This window comes from Oryctolagus cuniculus, chromosome 5, assembly GCF_964237555.1.
Source record: "Oryctolagus cuniculus chromosome 5, mOryCun1.1, whole genome shotgun sequence".
Taxonomy (NCBI): domain Eukaryota; kingdom Metazoa; phylum Chordata; class Mammalia; order Lagomorpha; family Leporidae; genus Oryctolagus; species Oryctolagus cuniculus.
In genome coordinates this window covers 36,853-58,235 of record NC_091436.1, presented here as the reverse complement: position 1 = coordinate 58,235, position 21,383 = coordinate 36,853, and the positions used below count along the sequence as shown (strand labels likewise).

At 45.5% G+C, this 21,383-nt stretch overlaps 1 protein-coding gene across 1 annotated transcript; it reads left to right on the top strand.

Moving 5' to 3' along the window:
- Window positions 1-351: 351 nt before the first annotated feature.
- Window positions 352-21,120, top strand: TBP (TATA-box binding protein). Its single transcript, XM_002723497.5, has 8 exons — window positions 352-562; window positions 3,241-3,438; window positions 8,885-9,279; window positions 12,811-12,898; window positions 14,888-14,979; window positions 17,447-17,614; window positions 19,116-19,210; window positions 20,464-21,120. The coding sequence occupies exons 2-8, from the start codon at window positions 3,385-3,387 to the stop codon at window positions 20,541-20,543; spliced, it is 972 nt and encodes a 323-aa protein (XP_002723543.1). The 5' UTR covers window positions 352-562; window positions 3,241-3,384; the 3' UTR covers window positions 20,544-21,120.
- Window positions 21,121-21,383: the final 263 nt, after the last annotated feature.

Here is a 21,383-nt window from a genome sequence, read left to right as displayed (position 1 = left end):
GTCACTCCCGCGGCTGGGTCCTCGCCACCCACGCGGGACACTGGCCTGGCCAGGGCTTTCTGGGCACTAGGAGGGGACTCCTCCGCGTCTGTGTCTACCTTTCAAAATAAAAAGAAATGTCAAAGAGAAAACAAGTTTAGACTAGAAAGAACTCATCCTAAAATAAAAAGACCCCGAGGCAAATGTTAACTTGCCAAGGTTACACCTCTAGTTGGTTTAAAAAACTTTTTTCAATTATTAACTTTCCTTACTTCCAGAAAGCACCAATTAGAAAAGGCTATGGAGAGGAGGCCCCGCCCCGGAACTCCGACGAGCTCCGCCCCTCATTTCCCTTGAGCCCAGCGCCCAGGAGAAACCGGAAGGATCCCGCGCCCACACTTACCATGGCCGCGCCTTCAGCGCGTGCAGCCTGCTGACGCCGCGGACAGAACTGGCGGAAGTGACATTATCAGCGCGCGCCTGGAGTTCGGTGGGGTCGGGTAGGGTTGCTGTGGCGGGGCCTGAGCAGCCTGCGGCTTAACTTCGCTTCCGCAGGCCCTTGATGATCTCTGCCGGCACCCAGGTACCTGGCCCTTTAACTCTCTCTCTTTTTCGAGGGCGCTGGCGGAGGCGGCCGCTGCAGCGAGGCCCAGGGGCGGTGGCGGGCGGAGACGCGGAATGGGCGCGCAGGCCCCGCGGGGACCGAGGTTCCTCTCGCTCGAGCCGCCGCCGCTCGGGCCTGTACCGGCCGTTCGGCCGCCGCTCCATCCCGGTGCGCGGCTGTGCTGTGGGTGGAAAACGGCTTCTCCCCGCACGAGGGTGGGGCAGACCCGGAGCCTGCGCCGCCTGGCTGGCACCCTCCGCCCATCCTCTCTGGCCGGTGCCCGCTGGCTTCGCTACCCGCAGGGGTCGGTTTTATTTTACAGTCGCGCGTGACACTTGCTAACGATTTGTGGAAGTCCGAGCTTTAGGCGCGGTGGACGTCCGAGGCAGACGCGCACCTCTGTCCTTAGACGGCCAGGGAGGCCCCTCGGGGAGAGGATCCCGCCTGGCTGCGTGTGCGGACGCGGGAGTAGACAGAGTTCATTGGATGACCTCAGGGGACACGCAGCCTGGTCTTGGGTTTCCGGAAGATGAAGACCTTGCACGCGAGCCTCTGTTGAAGGGAGAGTCAGTGCAGTAAGGCGCCTAACGCAGTTTCAGTATGCAGGGAGGGGAAGACGGTGAGCGCGTGGCCGGGAGTGAGAGGAGCGCTCGGAACAGGGGTCTGGAACAGCCTCGTCGCAGTTGGGTGCTGTGATCCTGCCCTCATCTCTTGCCGCAGCCGTGACAGTGACCCCGAAACTGGGCTTGCGGCCCTCGGCTTCACTGCCCCGATGTATCCCCACGCGTGCCAAGCTGGGGTGCTGGTGCTGCGCCTGCTGCCCGTGTGACCCCAAGTTGCTTGCTGCTGCGCGCTGCTCTCTCCATCCTTGTCTCTCGTTTAATTTCTCTGTTGCCAGAGCCGCTGATTCATGATTTCCTACTCACCTTGCCAGACCCAGGTTGCACGGTCCTTGCTTTGTGAAAACAGGCCCTCTCTGCGAGCACTCGCCTGTTAGTCCCGTCTTCTGTGGCGTACGTGCGTTCGTTCACCCATGAGCCACTACTAAAGGGCTCTCCAAGAAGTTCATGGAAAGCGTGTATCGTGAAAAATTATACACAGATTTCAAAATCGTTTGGACCAGACTAAACACATCTGTGATCCATTCTCTGTGTGTTCTTTGAAGTGCTGTTGTATGGGCAAGACCTGGTGCTGGGTACAGGTTACAGGCGTGCGTGCTGGTTTCTGAGATGAACTTCGCGGGTATCTGATTTTGTTACTAGTAGAGCAGTCGTTACGCAGTTGCACGTGGAACTACTTGATGCCGACAGTGTCCTCTTCGGCTGTACATCAACAGCACTTCTGTTACTACAGCAACGTCTAAAGAAAGTACAGTTTTCTTACATCTTTGGTACATTTCTTTTCAGAAGTTGAGCTTTTTGTGTGTGTCTGTTTTTCAGTGATGAGCATATAGGATAGACAGCTTTTGGGGCCCTTTGCCCTCTCAGAGTGATGATTCTTCCGTTCATCCAGCATGCATCTGAGTGCTTACTCTACCAGCACAACTTGAGGTGCACATGGGTCTTTGAACAACTTGACCCCTGAGACCTATGAGCGCTATGTTGGAATGAAAACCAATAATGGTAGCTAACATTGTTCTGTGTTTGTACTTGATGTTTTATTTTAACTCAGCCAGCCCACCCCCATGGTGCTCAGTCAGTTCTCACAGCCAGCACGTTGGAGTGAACTGTGCTGAAAAGTTTTTCACTAGTCGCTTGGTTCTTTCATCAGGAAGTAGTTTCAGGAGATGGTAGAAATGATTGAGAAAAGCCAGATATAGGCACAGTTTGTGGCTAATGTATTCTAAAGAGGTAAGATTGCTGTATTTATAAAAATATCTTATTTATCATTGTGTCTGCACAGCTTCTTTCACGCCAAACTATATTGGGTACAACTCAGTATTTATTGAGCTTTATGTCCAAGACATTACAGAGGCTATAAAATTGAGCAGCATATTTATACACCTGAACTTGGCCTTAGCACTGTGCTGTGTGTACCATGCCTCATAAATATTATGCCTTGATAGCACATTTTCCTTGGGAATTATCTAGGTGTGTTCCTCCAAAAGCTTTTTTTTTTTCATTTAAGATTTATTATATTTATTTGAAAGAATTAGAGAGAAAGAGATCTTCCATCTGCTGGTTCACTCCCCAAATGGCCGCCAGGAGCCAGGAGCTTCCTCTGTGTCTCCCACGTGGGTGCAGGGGCCAAAAGCCTTGGGCCATACGCTACTGCTTTCCCAGGCCATAGCAGAGAGCTAGATCAGAAGTAGAGCAGCTGAGATTTGAACCGGTGCCTATATGGGGTGCCGGCACCTGCATCACAGCGTCAGCCCCCTCCAAAAGCTTTTAACTCTGGGTATGACTCCTTGATTTTGAGCTTTATCAGACAGTTTAAACGTGTAAGAAGTTGTTTTTTGTTTGTTTGTTTGTTTTGCAGTTTTGGACCTAATCGTAGGAAACATGAAAAGAATAATGCTTTAGGATTGTAAAGTAAAAAGAAATGCATTCCCAAATAGCTTCACTGGTCTCCTTGTTTATGTTCTGTGTAGCACAAAACTGGCTTGTGAGACTGTGCATGTTAGCTGTATCCTCACATTAGACCTCCATCTCTTTCAGTGCAACATCACTGCTTCCTGGTGGCTGAGGATAACCCCGATAATTGAGGAGGTTGCTGAGTGTGTGTTGGGGATGATCAAAGAAGACTGAATGCTGACACGAGTTCCAGGTCAAGAGATTCTGGTTTGCTAAGAAGTGGACACAATGGACCAGAACAGCAGCCTGCCCCCGTATGCTCAGGGCTTGGCCTCCCCTCAGGTAATAGTGCTGGCCTGGGTGCCGGGAGCCTGGACCTCTTGGCTTCCAGGAATGTCATTACAGGGAAGGGAGGTCTGATATCGAAAGTGGTTTTGGTATGTTTTCTAAGCCCCCGATCCTGGGAGAGGTTCTGTTTGGCTTTGTTTAGGCGCAGTAGTGCTTTATTTGTGGAGTTTGGAAGCTAAATTATGTATTTGTCTAGAAAACATTCCTTGAAGAAATACTTTTGAGATTGTACAAATGAGTATAGGTTTTTAAATTTTGAAAGTCACTCTTGCCAAATTGCTTTTTATTTTTTCCCATTTGTGTTGAAAGTGCTAAATTTAATCTCTGAGGTATAACTTATATAGAGAGAAAACATCCATTTTAAGTGCATGCTTTAATTGTATACACCTGTGTAAATGACAGAGCATTTCAGTTACCCTAAAAAGTCCCTTCTGGCCCTTTCACAGTCACTCTCCTGCCTCACATAACTTATAAATTTGCTGTTTAATGCCAATGATTAGTTTTGCCATTTTGGAATTTCACGTGAATGGAAAGCAGTGTTTTTTCTGTTTTGTTTTTTAAAGATTCATTTATTTGAAAGAGTTACACAGAGAAAGAAGGAGAGGCAGAGAGAGAGGTCTTCCATCCACTGGTCCACTCCCCAGATGGCCGCAATGGCCGGAGCTGTGCCAATCCAGAGCCAGGAGCTTCCTCTGGGTGTCCCCACATGCGTACAGGGGCCCAAGGACTTGGGCCATGTTCTACTGCTTTCCCAGGCCATAGCAGAGAGCTGGATAGGAAGTGGAGCAGCCAGGACTTGAACCGGCACCCATACGGGATGCTGGCACTTTAGGTGGTGACTTCACCCGCTACACCATAGCACTGGCTGCAGGGTGCTTTCTTGTGTGTCTTGCTTTCTTTCCCCAGTATAGCTGTTGTGCATCAATGGTTAATTGCTTTTCATTGCCAAGTAGTCCCACACTGTATGGATATGCCCTGGCTGAGCCTTTCTTCATCTGTTGACACTGAGGATGTTTCCAGTTTGGGAGCTATTAAAGAGAAAGGAAGTATAAACATTTGTATTCACTGTGTTTTTATTTCTTTTGAGTAAACACTTAGCAGTGGTGTTACAAGGTCGTACATAGGCATGTGTGTTAGCTGTTAAAAATTGGTTGTTTTCTAAAGTGGCTGTGCCGTTTTCCACTTCTGTCAGCAGTGCAGAAGAGTTTCAGTTGCTCTACAGCCTTACTTACACTTTGGGCTGTTAGTCTTTACTTTTAGCTTCTTAGTAGTATTTCATTGTGACTTTATTTATTTATTTAAAAGATTTATTTATTTGAAAGGCAGAGCGACACAGATGGAGGGAGGGAGGGAGAGATTCTTCCATCCACTGATTCGCTCCCCAAAAGGCTGCAATGGCTGGGGTGGGCCAGACCAAAACCAAGAGCCTAGAGCTCCATCTGGGTCTCTCTTGAGAGTAGCAGGGGTGCAGGCACTTAGGCCATCTTCTGCTGCTTTCCCAGGTGCATTAGCAGGAAGCTGGATTGGAAGTGGAGCAGCCAAGACTTGAACCAGTACTTGTATGGAATGCTGGTGTTGCAGGCCATGGCAAAACCCACTGTGCACCACAACGTTGGCCCCCTCATTGTGATTTTTTTTTTTTTAAGATTTATTTTATTTACTTGAAAGACAGAGTTACAGAGAGAGGTAGAGACAGAGAAGGAGGTCTTCCATCCACTGGTTCACTCCCCAGATGGCCTCAATGGCTGGAGCTGCGCCGATCCAAAGCCAGGAGCCAGGAGCTTCTTCTGGGTCTCCCACATGGGTACAGGGACCCAAGGATTTGGGCCATCTTCTGCTGCTTTCCCAGGCCTTAGCAGAAAGCTGGATCAGAAGAGGAGCAGCCGGGACTAAAACCGGCGCCTATATGGGATGCTGGCGCTTCAGGCCGGGCTTTAACCCGTTGCGCCACAGCGCCAGCCCCCCTCATTGTGATTTTAATTTGTATTTTCCCAATGGCTAACAATCCTGAGCATCTTGTTGCATATGTGTTGGCCATCTATTTGTCTTCCTTTGTAAAATGTCTTTAACCTCTGCCATTTTTATTGGCTTATTTGTTCCTGTTCTTTTATGGAGTGGTAAGAGTGCTTCATGTGTTCTGTTTACTAGTTTGAGATTCCTGTAATGTATGTACCTTACTTTTTAATTTATTTTTCTAAAGATCTCTTTTAGTTCATTTGAAAGGCAGAGTGATTGAGATCTTCCTCTGGCAGGTTCAGTTTCCAGATGGCCAAAACAGATGGGATTGAGCTAGGAGCCAGGAACTCCATCCCAGTCTCCCCCGTGGATGTCAGGGACCCAAGCACTTGAGCTGTCATCTGATGCCTCCTAAGTGCATTAGCAGGAAGGTGGATCAGAAGCAGAGAAGCCAGGACTGGACTGAGCACTGTGATATGGGATGTGAGCATCCCAAGTGGCAGCTTAACCCACTGCACCACAAAGGTGTCTTTCAAAGAGCAGAAGTTAATTTTTTTCTGAAGTCCAATTTATCATTTGTTTTCATGGTTAGTGTTTTTGTGTCCTAAGAAGACTTTTTCTCCCTGAAATCTCATAAGAGTTTCTTCTGTTACAGTTGTAGTCCTTACATGTATATCTGTGGTCCATTTAGAGTTAATTTTTACATCTGATCTAAAGTAAGGCAGATGTTTTAAAACCTCAGTCTTTTAAACTGGCCTAAGCTTTTCCCCTAGCCAACTGTTTTATGGAAATAAGTAGTAGAGGGACCAGCATTGTGGCTCAGTTGTCCTGAATGCTCTGTTTCTGATTTAGCTCCCTGCTAATGTGCCTGGGAAAGCAGCAGAAGATGGCTCAAATGCTTGCATCCCTGGCACCCCCATGGGAGGCCAGGATGGAGTTCTTGGCTCCTGGCCTTGTCCTGGACCCAGTCTGGCTATTGCAACCATTTGGCAGTGAACCCATGGATGGAAGATCTCTCTATCATGGTGCATGAAAAATAAATAAATACATCTTTTAAAAACTAATGTGACAGCTGCAGTGGAATAATGTCTGTACTATTAGGGTAACATCATAGATTTTATCCTCTTGTACTCTTTTTTTTTTTTAAATATATTTTTAATTGACATATGACATTTGTATTCCCGCTATTATTTTTATTTGTTTTTGTTTTAAAGATTTATTTCATGTATTTGACAGGCACAGTTACAAGGAGAGATAGAGACAGAGATATCTTCCATCCACTGGTTCACTCCCCAAGTGGCCACAGCGGCCAGAGCTGAGCCAATCTGAAGCCGGAAGCCATTAGTATCTTCTGGGTCTCCTAGGTGGGTGCAGGGGCCCGAGGACCCCGGGCCATCTTCCGCTGCTTTCCCAGATGCATTAGCAGGGAGCTGGATTGGAAGTGGAGTAGCCAGGATTCAAACTGGCGCCCATATGGGATGCTGGCACCACAGGCGGTGGCTTTACCTGTTACGCCATAGCACCAGCCCGCTCCCCTTTTATTTTCCTGCTACTATGTTGGTGAGGCAGTTTGACACTTTTTGGGGTCTTAGATGTATTTGAGAATGTAACGAAAACTGTAGACCTTCTCCAGAAAATACACAGAATGTCGCATGTAACACTGAGGGTCACAAGGACATCATGAGCTCTTCAGTCTCTGTGGGCTCCCAGGATTTTGGTGTTGCGGGAAAGCATTGGCCTGGGTTTCAGGAAACCCTGGCTGTGATCTTGGCTCATCTACTCATGAGATCTGTGATCTTGGGCAAGTCATTTAACTTGTTTGGGTATGTCAGTTTCTTATCTTTAATATAGGAAAAATAGCTGTTTTGTGTTTCCCAAAGGCTTTTTTGTAAATTACTAAGTGTAACCTTTGTCTGTAAATACTTAGAAGTAAAAAGTAAACTGATGGAGGTAAAGCCCCACCTGCAGTGCTGGCATCCCATATGGGCACCAGTTTGAATCCTGGCTGCTCCACTTCCGATCCAGCTCTCTGCTATGGCCTGGGAAAGCAGTAGAAGATGGCCCACATGCTTGGACCCCTGCACCTGTGTGGGAGACCGGGAAGAAGCTCCTGGCTCCTGGCTTCAGATCAGCTCAGCTCTGGCCATTACAACCAGTTGAGGGTAAACCAGCAAGTAGAAAATTTTCTCTCTCTCTACCTCTCCTTCTCTCTCTGTGTAACTCTGACTTTCAGATAAATAAATAAATCTTTAAAAAAAAAAGTAAACATATATTTGGTAAATTTTGTTGGTTTACCCTTTTGCAAGAGCAAGTGATCAACCTTTTTGAATATTATTCCAATAATCATGATTGTGGCCAATACTTCAGTGTTTCCTGTGTGCCTATCATTGTGTTATCATCTAACCTGGAATGTATCCATTTCAATTGAGATGGGATGCTATCTATATGCTAGGATAATAGGGTTTTTTTTAAAGATTTATTTATTTATTTGAAAGTCAGAGTTACACAGAGAGAGAAGAGGAGAGGCAGAGAGAAAGAGAAGTCTTCCATCCGATGGTTCCCTCTCCCATTGGCCACAACATCCGGAGCTGTGCCTATCCGAAGCCAGGAGCCAGGAGCTTCTTCCGGGTCTTCCACACTCATGCAGGGGCCCAAGGACTTGGGCCATCTTCTACTGCTTTCCCAGGCCATAGCAGAGAGCTGGATGGGAAGTTGGGCAGCCGGGTCTCGAACCGGCGCCCATATGGGATGCTGGTGCTTCAGGCCAGGGCGTTAACCCGCTGCACCACAGTGCCAGCCCCAGGATAATAGTTTAAGCAGAGAAGTATGTTCACTCTGTTTATCTCCCTTATTCTTTCTAATGTTCTCAGATCATTATTATCTGCTAGATATGTTTGAAAGGTTAAGCAACTTTCTCAAGTTCTTGCATGTAATAAGCAGCAGTGGGATTCCAAATTGTAAGCTCTTATTTACTGTTAAAGAAGAAAGTGGGGGCTGGCGCTGTGGCGCAGTGGGTTAACGCCCTGGCCTGAAGCGCCGGCATCCCATATGGGCGCCAGTTGGAGACCCCGCTGCTCTACTTCCCATCCAGCTCTCTGCTGTGGCCTGGGAAAGCAGCAAATGGCCCAAGTCCTTGGGCCCCTGCACCAGCGTGGGAGACCCGGAAGAAGCTCTAGGCTCCTGGCTTTGGATTGGTGCAGCTCCGGCCATTGCAGCCAAATGGGGAGTGAACTATCAGATGGAAGACCTCTCTCTCTCTCTCTCTCTCTATGCCTCTCCTCTCTCTGTGTAACTCTGACTTTCAAATAAATCTTTTAAAAAAAAGAAGAAAGTGATATTTCTAAGACCTTTCTGGTCAAGTTTAGTGATCCTGTTATCCCTGGAGGGGTGTCTGTCTTTATACCTCCTACCTGTTCCACCAGGCATGTTTCACAGACATGCAATACCAGCCAGTCTAACCTGGCATTTGCCTTGCTTTCCACAGGGCGCCATGACTCCTGGGATCCCCATCTTTAGTCCCATGATGCCTTACGGCACAGGACTGACACCGCAGCCTATTCAGAACACCAATAGTCTGTCTATCTTGGAAGAACAACAAAGGCAGCAGCAGCAGCAGCAACAGCAGCAGCAGCAGCAGCAGCAGCAACAACAACAACAACAGGCTGTGGCAGCCGCTGCGGCTGCGGTTCAGCAGTCTACATCCCAGCAGGCGGCGCAGGGGGTCTCAGGCCAGACACCACAGCTCTTCCATTCACAGACTCTTACAACCGCACCCTTGCCGGGCACCACTCCCCTCTACCCTTCCCCCATGACCCCCATGACCCCTATTACTCCTGCCACACCGGCCTCGGAGAGCTCTGGGATTGTACCACAGCTGCAGTGAGTACCATAGCCAGTGTTGTGGGTCTGCTGTCCCTCGCCCTGGAGCAGGGGTGGGGCATGTCCAGCACCAGGGCTGTGTAAGGCCTGTGAGGTGATCTGCTCAGGGCCTGCCAAGGCAGCCTCAGGCACAACTCAAAATTCATTACATCTATAGTAGGCTGATTTTTAAGGTGATAATTTTGTATGACCTGTAAATGATGTTATAAATGCCCAAATGGCCCTTGGCAGAAAAAAGGTTCCCCACCCCTGCCCTAGAAGGTTCTCTTAGAGCTAAATTACTGTTTGTTGTTTCCAGATGGATCCATTTATTTAACAGAGTGGCACTAATGGTAATTGTGTCTCAAAATTTGCTTCACCTCTGCTTAAGAAAGCTGCCTTCCCTTTTTTCAAAAAAAAAGTTTTGTTTTGTTTCTTGTGTTTTTCTTTTTAAGATTTTACTGGGCCAGCGCTGTGGCTCAATAGGCTAATCCTCCGCCTTGTGGCGCCAGCACACCAGGTTCTAGTCCCGGTCGGGGCGCTGATTCTGTCCCGGTTGTCCCTCTTCCAGGCCAGCTCTCTGCTGTGGCCCGGGAGTGCAGTGGAGAATGGCCCAAGTCCTTGGGCCCTGCACCCGCATGGGAGACCAGGATAAGCACCTGGCTCCTGCCATCGGATCAGTGCGGCGCGCTGGCCGTGGCGGCCATTGGAGGGTGAACCAACGGCAAAGGAAGACCTTTCTCTCTCTCTCTCTCTCTCTCTCTCTCACTGTCCACTCTGCCTGTCAAAAAAAAAAAAAAAAAAAGATTTATTTGTTTGAGATGTAGAATTACAGAGAGGGAGAGACAAAGAGAAAGGTCTCTTCCTTTTCTTCATCCACTGGTTTACTCCCCAAATAGCCGCAAGGCTGGAGCTGGGCTGATCTGAAGCCAGGAGCCAGGAACTTATTCTGGGTCTCCCACACGGGTACGGTGGGCTAGCACTTGGGCCATCTTCCACTGCTTTCCCAGACCATAAACAGAGCTGGATCAGAAGAGGAACAGCCAGGACAAGAAATGGCACCCAAATGGGATGCCAGTGCCACGGGTGGAAGCTTAGCCTACTGCGCTGCAGCACCAGCCCCCAAGTTGTCTCCCTTTTTAAGCAATGTGTTTACTTGTGTTTGTGTACCTGGGCCAATGAAACTCAGTCTGGATCTCATTGTTATTACAGACATTTCCCTGTAGCTGGTTTGCTTTATCGCAGCCTTGTGGGGCCTCTTTCCCTCATGGTGTTCTTTTATTATTTATTATTTATTTATTATTATTATTTTTTAAATTTATTTGACAGGTAGAGTTATAGACAGTGAGAGAGACAGAGAGAAAGGTCTTCCTTCCATTGGTTCACTCCCCAAATGGCTGCTACGGCCAGTGCCACGCCAATCCGAAGCCAGGAGCCAGGTGATTCTTCCTGGTCTCCCAAGCGGGTGCAGGGGCCCAAGCACTTGGGCCACCCTCCACTGCCCTTCCAGGCCACAGCAGAGAGCTGGACTGGAAGAGGAGCAACCGGGACTAGAACCCGGCACCCATATGGGATGCTGGCACTGCAGGCGGAGGATTAACCAAGTGAGCCACGGCACCGGCCCCCCATCATGGTGTTTTAGCTCCTCATGCACAGTGTCAGTGCTTGTTTTTATTCAATTCATTTTTCATCATAAAATGAAGTCTGCATGTAAATCTCAAAAGATGTGTATCCTTTCTACAAGGTGAGGGTGGCTCTTTGTCCCAGGTGGGCTTCCCACCCAACTGAAGCTGATCATGTGGATAAGAGAGGTACGGTTGGTGGCAGGAAACACAGGCAGGTGCTTCCACATGCCAGTCTGAGAAGTACACAGCTGTACTTCAGGAAGCCCATGGCCAATTAAAGGGTTCCCTTTCATCACATCACCACCTCTGTTCTCTTTTCTAGTCTCTGTAGATCTGATATTTTCTGTCTGCACTTCACCCTTATTACATGTGTGCTCTTTGTGAGCTATTTCTGATCATTTTTAAATGACGTGGTACGTAATCATGGATCATACCCATAACCCAAAGACCATGATCTTGCCACCACTTTTTTTTGACTCCACACAATTTGAATTTTAGAAACAAAGTGATTTCAGCTTGGTGATTTTAGAGATTTTAGAGAGGTAAATCCTTGCTGGCTCATCTCTGTCATTCATGCAGATCTGACTCCCATGGGCCTTTGAGTTTGCCATTCTGGTTTCAGTCATACATTATAACCAGTTTGGGTCTGGTGTGTGTTTCTCACCAGTGTCATAGGCTTTGTGATTCTCCACAAAGCACCAGTCAGTCACTATCTAGTAAGGGCCTATTGAGTGGGATTCACTGGCCTTGAAATCTTAGGAATTAAGGCAAGTATTTAATTAATGGAAATGGATGAGGACTATACGAGTAAATCTGCAATAAATGCACCACAGTTTACTTGAGACCATTCATAAGTGGACAGACACCTAAGTCAAGTATACAGAAGTGACTGGAAGGAAATAGATGATGTAGAAATGAGAACGTTCCTTGCATGGAACAACCTAATTGGCCTTATGATTTTGTATCAGACTGCTGTCTTCTTTTTAAAAGTATTATGAGCTGTGAATGAAGCATTCAAGAGTATTGGTTTTTGGCATTATAAGGAAAAGAACCAGAAACAACAGAGCTAGAAACTACTGGTTATATGTTTTACCCTAGAGTCAGTAGTCCCAAGATGGCCACGTTTAGGTCAGTGTGTGACTGTTAATAGATGGTTGCTTGCTAAGTAGATATTTAAAAATAAAAAAATAAAATAAAAAAAAAAAAGATGGTTGCTTGCATACAAAGGGCATTGCCCATTTCAAGTATATGTATTTTCAAAACCAGAGAAATAGAGAATAAAAATTTGGGTTTGCTTGTTTAAATTTTCATTACAATTTCAAAAAAAATTGTTTTTCACTGTATTCCCTTTTTAAGTTATTCATGAAATGATTTAAGAGTACTCATAAATGAAAAGGGTCCACTGGTCCCAAATTACTAACGGGGATATCCATTTATCAGAAGAAAAAGCAAGGTGTTTTTCTTTTACCCAAGGTACTGAATTTGTATTCTTCTGAATTCATTTTTTGGAGACCAATGAGAAAGTCTTGATTAATAATGGCTTTTCAGAGTTGAGGGGTGGTATTTTTGAGCTTGTGGATGAGAGTTAAGAGGGTCTCAGTGGAAGCTAAGGACATGGCTCTGCCGACTCAGATCCTGGCTTTGCTGCTTGGTAGTCATGGGCATTGCGAGTCAATGACACTACCCTGAAACCTCAGCTTCTCTCTTGAGTGTGGAGATACTAGCAGGCACATCTGTCGTGTGTAATAAGTATGGAGGGAGAGAACATAAAATGCTCAGCATGCAGTGACACTTAACAGTAAATTTAAAACAGAGAAGGCCAATGAATGAGATTCCTAGATAATCATCTAACAACTTACCCTCTGAAAGTTAAATATGTTAAATAACTGTTAAATGTTAAATAACTGTTTTCTCTAATTTCTTGCAGAAATATTGTATCCACAGTGAATCTTGGTTGTAAACTTGACCTAAAGACCATTGCACTTCGTGCCCGAAATGCTGAATATAATCCCAAGGTTAGAGCTATTTTTATGTATTTCAAACTACATAATAACACAGAAATTTACTTGTAAAAGTCCCGATCAAAAAGTTTATGTTACGCTTTGATTTCTTAACATCAGATCTAAAGTAAAATCTACATCATTTTTATATTAGATATTTGTGAATATAACAAGTTCATTCATTCATCTGGTATCTTGTTGACTCTGCCATGTAAGACTGTAGAAATACTCCAGGCTGCAAGATAACTTTATATGTACATTATAACAGGGAACATGTGACATCAGAGAGCAGAATATATAGCGTGACCCTATTTACATTTTAGAAACTAGGTAGGGTGGAATAATGTGGTTTATGTCGTTTCCTTCTAAATTCTTCCTGTGAGAGAACTGAGAAAGGGGCTTATGAGTAAGACACAACCGGCTGAGAAGCAGTCCATGCTCCCAGGCCTGGCAGTGAAACAGCTGAAAAGAACCAGAGAAACCAGTTTGAACTGTATGAAAATTTTTACAATGGAAAAAAAAGTTGGATATTGGTACAAGGAAGTTTTTCATAATTTTTTCTACTTTTGTATAACCTTTACATATTTCATAATTAAAAAAATTGGGGAGGGGTGATTAAGGTTTCTCATTTAAGATAGCAGCCCAAATATACATCAGAGGCTTTTGTGCTTTCATCGGTAGAAAAGATACTTTTTAGGAAATAGTGCCCATTCTATAGGACCCACCATCTGCGTCTGGAAGGAGAGGACTGGGTTGCAGGGCTGATGCTGCATAGCACAAAGAGGAAGGATGATGACCAAGTTTCTGCCCTCCCAACCTAATAATACTAGTTAATGGACCAGTAAAAACTGTGGGAGAAATCTATGAATTCAAATTAATTGGACTTTTCCTGGGATTGTGTAAACTGGAATAGCATTTTTTTTTTTTTTTATTTTGACAGGCAGAGTTAGACAGAGAGAGACACACAAAGAGAAAGGTCTTCCTTTTTCTGTTGGTTCACCCCCGAAATGGCCACCGCGGCCAGCGCGCTGCACTGATCCGAAGCCAGGAGCCAGGTGCTTCCTCCTGGTCTCCTGTGCGGGTGCAGGGCCCAAGCACTTGGGCCATCCTCCACTGCCTTCCCGGGCCACAGCAGAGAGCTGGACTGGAAGAGGAGCAACTGGGACAGAATCCGGCGCCCCAACTGGGACTAGAACCCTGGTGTGCCGGCACCGCAGGCGGAGGATTAGCCAAGTGAGCTGCAGCGCCAGCCTGGAATAGCATTTTTATAGGTAGTATCAGAAGAAGCACAACAGTTTTTAAGCTAAAATTATAAAAGCAATCTAATTTGTCAAAGAGTCATCTGGATTAGAAATATTACATGACTGTCTTGTTTTTAATTAAATATCATAAGTTAAAAATTTTGGGGAGGATCTGACAGTTTTTGGTTTTTATTATGTAACCTAGTTACTGAGGCCATTAATTCAACCCATAGTTGAGATATTTTCCTATTGAGTTACAGTTTTTGCAAGAAGTTTCTCAAAGACATAAAAAGCATAAAATGGAGTTAAAAACTTACTCTTATTTTGCATTTATATAAGTGTTTAATATATTAATGTTTTTAAAGCCCAACTGGAGGCAGAATTGTACTTCATTACATATTGAAATGAGTGAAATCTGATATTTAAACTCCCTCCAGAGTCAGAAGAGACTGATGGTTTAGTTGCCTATAAGTCAATGTTAATACAGCAGAATTTACAGTTAGAAATGCCAGTCATGATCAGCAGCAAATAGGAAGCAGAAACAAGACACTCTGGTGAGGCTGGCAGTAAGGAGGTAGGTTTTACAGACGTCCTGACTGGGTAGAATCTCCACTCCTGGCTGCCTGCGATAGAACCAGTAAGCATTCAGGACAAGTCTTGGCAATCAGGTATACCAAATCTGTCCTGTGGATGTGATGTTCTTAGTTCTCCTGACACTGATCAGCAGTTGGCATGCCCTCACTAATGATTCTCTTTATTTTAGCGGTTTGCTGCTGTAATCATGAGAATAAGAGAGCCACGAACCACAGCGCTGATTTTCAGTTCTGGGAAAATGGTGTGCACAGGAGCCAAGAGGTAGCCTTTCGGCATTCATTCTGAGGTCTGGGTTATGAAGGAAGAGGTGACATCTCAGGGCTTTTTGGTTATCAGGCTAGCATTTTAACTTGTTATTTCAAGAATGCCTGATTCTGATCACTTCAGATGGCACTGATTTCATTGAAGGTCGAGCATGAGTATTAGACCTGCATTATAGCTGTTCACTCTTGATAATAATTCTTTTATGTAAAACACTTTGTATCTTAACACAAATTTGTCCTCAAGTGAAAACAGTGGATCCAGGATCACAGGATTTTCCAGTTGATGATGTGAAGGATTGCAGATCTCACTGGGTGTGGCAGCGTGGCAGCAACGTGCCCGCAATGTGCCCACTGGCCACAGTGCTTGGCCTGACCTCATGGGGACTAGTTCAGTTGTGAATGTTGGGTGATGCAGGCCTTGAGGAGTGTATCCCTGTCCTATGAGATTCCATCCTGTCCAAAGGTTAGCACTCTGGGGTCCCAACTGTCCTAAACTTTTTTAACAGAGCCCATGTACTTGGAAGAAGTCAAAAACTAAGGGACACTTAGTAACATTAGCTCATAATGAACTAAGACTTTTAAAATAAAAGTTGATTAAAATGCACTTGGAGGTATCAACCCATAGAGAAAGTTGTTGAATGAAGACAAGGCCATTGGTGTGCACGTTCTGGCTCCTGGTCTCTGGTTTTTGAGAAGGCAGGGCATGGATCTATCCTTGGCTTCCACTCCTCTTTGACCCCAGGATGTTTGCATCCCCCTGGATGAAATAAAAGCTTGGTTTATAGCACACATCTAACACTACTGTTTATTCCCAAGACAGCCTTCGTGCAGTGCCTAGCCCATTTGTACCAGGGCACCTACACACTGAGTATTACATCCAGTTGGGTAACTGTTCTAACAAGATAAGAAACAACAAATAAATTAGATATCCGGGGGAGGGGGGGAAGCACTGGCTGTATGTTTGTGTACAAGATTGATTGATTGATTTGAAAGGCAGAGTGACAGAGTCCTTCCATCTGCAGGTTCATGAGAGCAACAGCCAAGTCTGGGTCAGGCTGAAGTGAAGAGCTAGAAACTCCATCATTGCTGCCTTTCCAGGCACATTAGCAGGAAGATGGATCAGAAGCAGAGTAGCTGAACTCCAGCAGGGGATACCGGCATCACATGCTGAGGATTTGTCCTCTGTGCCTCACCTGTGGCCCCTGCACACTTGATCTTTGTCATTTCTTTTTTTTTTTTTTTTTTTTAAGATTTATTTATTTTACTTGAAAGTCAGAGTTACACAGAGAGAGGAGAGGCAGAGAGAGAGAGGTCTTCCATCTGCTGGTTCACTCCCCAACTGGCTGCAATGGCGGGAGCTGTGCCGATCCGAAGCCAGGAGCTAGGAGCTTCTTCCAGGTCTCCCACATGGGTGCAGGGGCCCAAGGACTTGGGCCATCTTTTACTGCTATCCCAGGTCATAGTGAGAGCTGGATGGGAAGAGGAGCAGCCGGGGCTAGAACTGGTGCCCATATGAAATGCCAGCGCTTCAGGCCAGGGCTTTAACCTGCTGCGCCACAGCGCCGACCCCTATTTATAGCATTATTGTATGCATTTTGCTTTTCTTACATACACTGTAAGTTTCTAAAGTATAGATTTATCCAACACATGATGTCACAAGTAAAAGGAGACTTGATATAAAAGGAATTATTGTACTGTCATATGCATGAAATAAAACATTTTTGCACCAAAATAAGCTTAATTACATTTTCTGTAAACTGTTTGAGATACCCTTGTGTGCTTTTTCAAGTAATAAAGTTCATCAGTGTTTTCTTATCAAGATGAAGCTGTCAGTTTTCAACTAAGTTCACGCAGAAATTTGTGTACCACTATGTGTGTGTGTGTATTTAGATTTATTTTACTTATTTGAAAGGCAGAGTGACAGAGAGAGGAAGAGACAGAAAGAGATCTTCCATCTGCTGGTTCACTCCCCAAATGGCTGCAACAGCTGGGGTTGGGCCAGGCTGAAGCCAGGAGCCTGGAACTCTATCCAGGTCTCCCATTAAAAAGGGCCATTGTCCCCTTCTTTCCCAGGTACATTTGTGGGGAGCTGGGTGGGAAGTAGAGCTTCTGGGACTCAAACCAGCACTCTCATATGGGGTGCTAGCATCACAGGTGGCAGCTTAACTCACTGTGCCACAGCACTGGCCCCCACAGTGTATTAGTGATGGCACATTTCACTTCCGTAAAATCTAGGGCTGTCAGTAATTCAGTGAATTGAAAGAGAGCATTCTGTTTTCTCTGGAGGACATAGGAATACTTGACAATAAATTGTTAATATCTGTTCTTTTATCCTGTTGAAAGGAAGATGACCAGTTTATGTGTTATTCATTTCCTAATTTGGAATTTTTAATATTACTCATCTAAATATTTATGTTAGCTGGATTAGAGTATAAAGAACTTAATTTTTTTTTTCTTTTTTCTAGTGAAGAACAGTCTAGACTAGCAGCAAGAAAATATGCCAGAGTTGTGCAGAAGCTGGGTTTTCCAGCTAAGTTCTTGGACTTCAAGATTCAGAACATGGTGGGGAGCTGTGACGTGAAGTTCCCCATACGGCTGGAAGGCCTGGTGCTCACCCACCAGCAGTTCAGCAGGTGAGCGGGGATGTACTCTGCTTGGGCTGGGACACATTTGTAATCTCCTTAGTGTGTTTCAGGATAAAACACAAGCCAGCTATGTAGGGAGTAAGAGCCGGTGAGGCATGCAGAGTTGTGATGCTGTCTCCCTATCAGCCTCCTCCTGCCACATCGGTAGCCATACCCCAAACTCCTCTGCACTGGAATGAACTTGTTTCCACTTCTGGGTTTTACCATTTTATGGCTCAGCAAATGCTTGAGTTGAATCGACAGCTTCTTGCATTAGTTTTTCCCAGTTTGAATCTTTCCTTTTAGTCAACATTATATCAGCTCTGCTGACAAAATGTGAAGTGGGTGATGGGAACATTCTTTCCATTTATTTGGGAGACTCGAGGCAGGTAGTCCTTCCCACCTTGCAGCTTCTTCTCAGCGTCACGTGGTTCTCTGTGTCCCTCGACTCACCATGCTGTGCTGCAGGCTCATTGACCAGCATCAGCGTTCTAGGAGATGTCCACTTGAGTTCAGATACCCACCCTTGCTGCCCTTCCTCAGAGAGGCCACTCACAGACACAGGGACACCTGGTTTTCAGAACCTCTGAACTAGAAAAATGAGATTATGAAGTTAGAATAGGAGGTAGCAACAGTCCATTCGATCAGACCATGTAACTGGAGTATAGTATCTGGTGTGTCACATAAATTACTTGGCCAGAATTGACAGCTAGAGGATATTCCATTTAAGGAAGTGAGATAAGATTGAAAGCAAAACTGTCTATATCAAAACAACTAGGCAAGTGTGTAAAGGTTCCCAACACATAGACATGATAAGTGAGGAGATGGAAATGCTAATTACCCTGTTTGATCATACACCTTGTGCAGCTGTATCAGATTTTCTTACTGTACTCATAAATATGGACAAATATTCAATTAAAAGTAAATTTAGAAGTAGGCAAATTGTCAATGTTGTATTTTAGAAATAAAAGATTTGGGGCTGGTGTTGTGGTGTGTGTAGTGGGTAAAACTGCTCCATATCGGCGCCAGTTTGAGACTCAGGTGCTCCATTTCTGATCCAGCTCCCTGAGAATGCACCTGGGAAAGCAGTGGAAGATGGCCCAAGTGCTTGGACCCCTGACACACCCATGTGGGAGACCAGGATGAAGCTCCTAGCTTTGGCCTGGCCAAAGATCTCTCATTCTGAACTCTGCCTTTCAAATAAATAAATCAATCTTTAAAAAAGAAATAAATGATTTTACGTAGATTTATCTAAACTCAGGCAGAATCACTCTTTGTAAGAACTGCATTCTACAGAACAAATGCACAGCTCCTCTTCTCAGCAAGAGGAGCTGGTGAAGTGACAGGGCAGCCAGCCACTGGCTGGTCCAGGTGTGGATGCAGCTCCGGCTCGCTTGCTGTAAGTGCTCTCTTCCTGGATGTGTTGTGCAGTGAGTGGGCTTGTTGAGGTATTAAACCCTCAAGCATGGGAAACTTCATTTCTAATCTGTTTTTGCCGTTTTCCTTCTAGTTATGAGCCAGAGTTATTTCCTGGTTTAATCTACAGAATGATCAAACCCAGAATCGTTCTCCTTATTTTTGTTTCTGGGAAAGTTGTATTAACAGGTAAGTTCAAATGGGAATTAGCACCTGAAAGTTTGAATGAATTTAAAGGTGGGCATTTTCTCAGAGCTGAAAGGAATTTCACAGCATTGAATAGTTGGCTACCAACCTTTATCTTCTTTCCCCTACTCTTACTCTATGAGAAAAGTACCTACTGCTGGGAAGAAATCAGAGCAGGGGGATGTGACAAAGCCCTGCTGGGCCTTCAGTCAAAGCATGACCTCCATTTATACTGGGGAGGGGAAATGAGCCTGGCATTGGGTAAGAGCAGGTATCTTCCATGGGTTTGTCAGCAGTGTCATGAGAACAAAGGGAGATTCAGAAGCACTGACTTGAAGGCAGTAGTTGGGACGTTAAGATCCAGTCACTCTCGCTGCTGCCCTGCCAGGTTACTCTGATTGTGTAGCAATGAGCTGTAGAGTGGGAGGCTGGAGTCCCCATAAGCATTGCTGTTGTAATGTAGAAAATCATTTTAAGAAAATACTTTAGAGGGGCTGGAATTGGGATGTAGCTGGTAAAGCCGCTGCCTACAGTGCTAGCGTCCCTTTTGGGTGCGGGTTTGAGTCCTAGCTGCTCCACTTCAGATCCAGCTCTCTGCTATGGCCTGGAAAAGCTGTAGAAAATGGCCCAAGGCTGGCGCCGCGGCTCACTAGGCTAATCCTCTGCCTTGCGGCACCGGCACACCGGGTTCTAGTCCCGGTTGGGGCGCCGGATTCTGTCCCGGTTGCCCCTCTTCCAGGCCAGCTCTCTGCTATGGCCCGGGAGTGCAGTGGAGGATGGCCCAAGTGCTTGGGCCGTGCACCCCATGGGAGACCAGGAGAGGTACCTGGCTCCTGTCTTCGGATCAGCATGGTGCGCCAGCCACAGCGTGCCGGCCGTGGCGGCCATTGGAGGGTGAACCAACGGCAAAGGAAGACCTTTCTCTCTCTCTCTCACTGTCCACCCTGCCTGTAAAAAAAAAAGAAAGAAAAAAAACTATGAAAAAAAGAAAATGGCCCACGCCCTTGGGCCCCTGCACCCACATGGGAGACCTGGAAGAAGCTCCTGGCTCCTGGCTTCGGATTGGCCCAGATCCAGCCATTGCAGCCATCTGAGGAGTGATTGGGGTATGATAAGGGATGCCACCATTAAAGTTTCAATGCCTATAATTGTAAAACTGAGTATGGAGAAAATTGTGCTTGCAGTTTTGTTTTAAGATAATAATTTTACCACCTTAAGATGTTGAGAAATGCGTTTTCACACTCTTGCCTTTGTAGGTGCTAAAGTCAGAGCAGAAATCTATGAAGCATTTGAAAACATCTACCCTATTCTAAAGGGATTCCGGAAGACGACGTAATAGCTGTCATGTACTTCTGCCTCCCCTACCCACATGTTTTTTAAAGAAATCAGTTTGGTACCTTTCAATGGTGGTGTTGAGAAGATGGAGGTTCAGTTGCAGGTCACGGCACCAGGCGATGCTCTTTCGAGTGTGTCCCGCCAGGGGCCCTGGGAGGGCATTGTTTCTGCACTGAGAACACCACGCAGCATTACTGTGAGTTGCTCCTACTGTGCTGCTATCCGGGCAGTGCTGCCCGTTTATTTATATTTAGGTTTTAAACACTGCTGTTGACAAGTTGGTTTAAGAGACAAAACTTTTAAGTGTTAAAGCCACCTGTATAATTGATTGGACTTTTTATTTTGTTTAATTTTTCCCCATAAACCAGTTTTTATATTTCTACCAGGAAAGTAAAAATCTTTTTTAAAAGTGTTGTTTTTCTAATTTGTAACTCCTAGGGGTTATTTTTGTGCCAGACACATTCCGCCTTTCCAGTATTGCAGGACAGAATGAATAGATATATTAATGAAAACAAATGGCTGTACATATTGTTCTTTCTTCAGAGTACTCTGTACAATAAATGCAGTTTATAAAAGTGTCCGATTGTTGTTCTGAACGACACCTTGTAAGTCATGTGATCATACTGTTTAAAAAAGTTGTATTTTAGATACAATGCTTGAAACTATTCTGGTGTGTGTCTGTCAGTATTTTGTTTATGTTGCAAGGAACGTAAAACTACCTGAACGCCTAAGGTTGCTGAGGAAACACATGTTCATCACCTCCCATATATTGAGCACCTCCTATTTCCCAGCCAAAGCAAGTTAGGTTCTTTTTTGACAAGTGAGGAAAAGCAGGTGGACT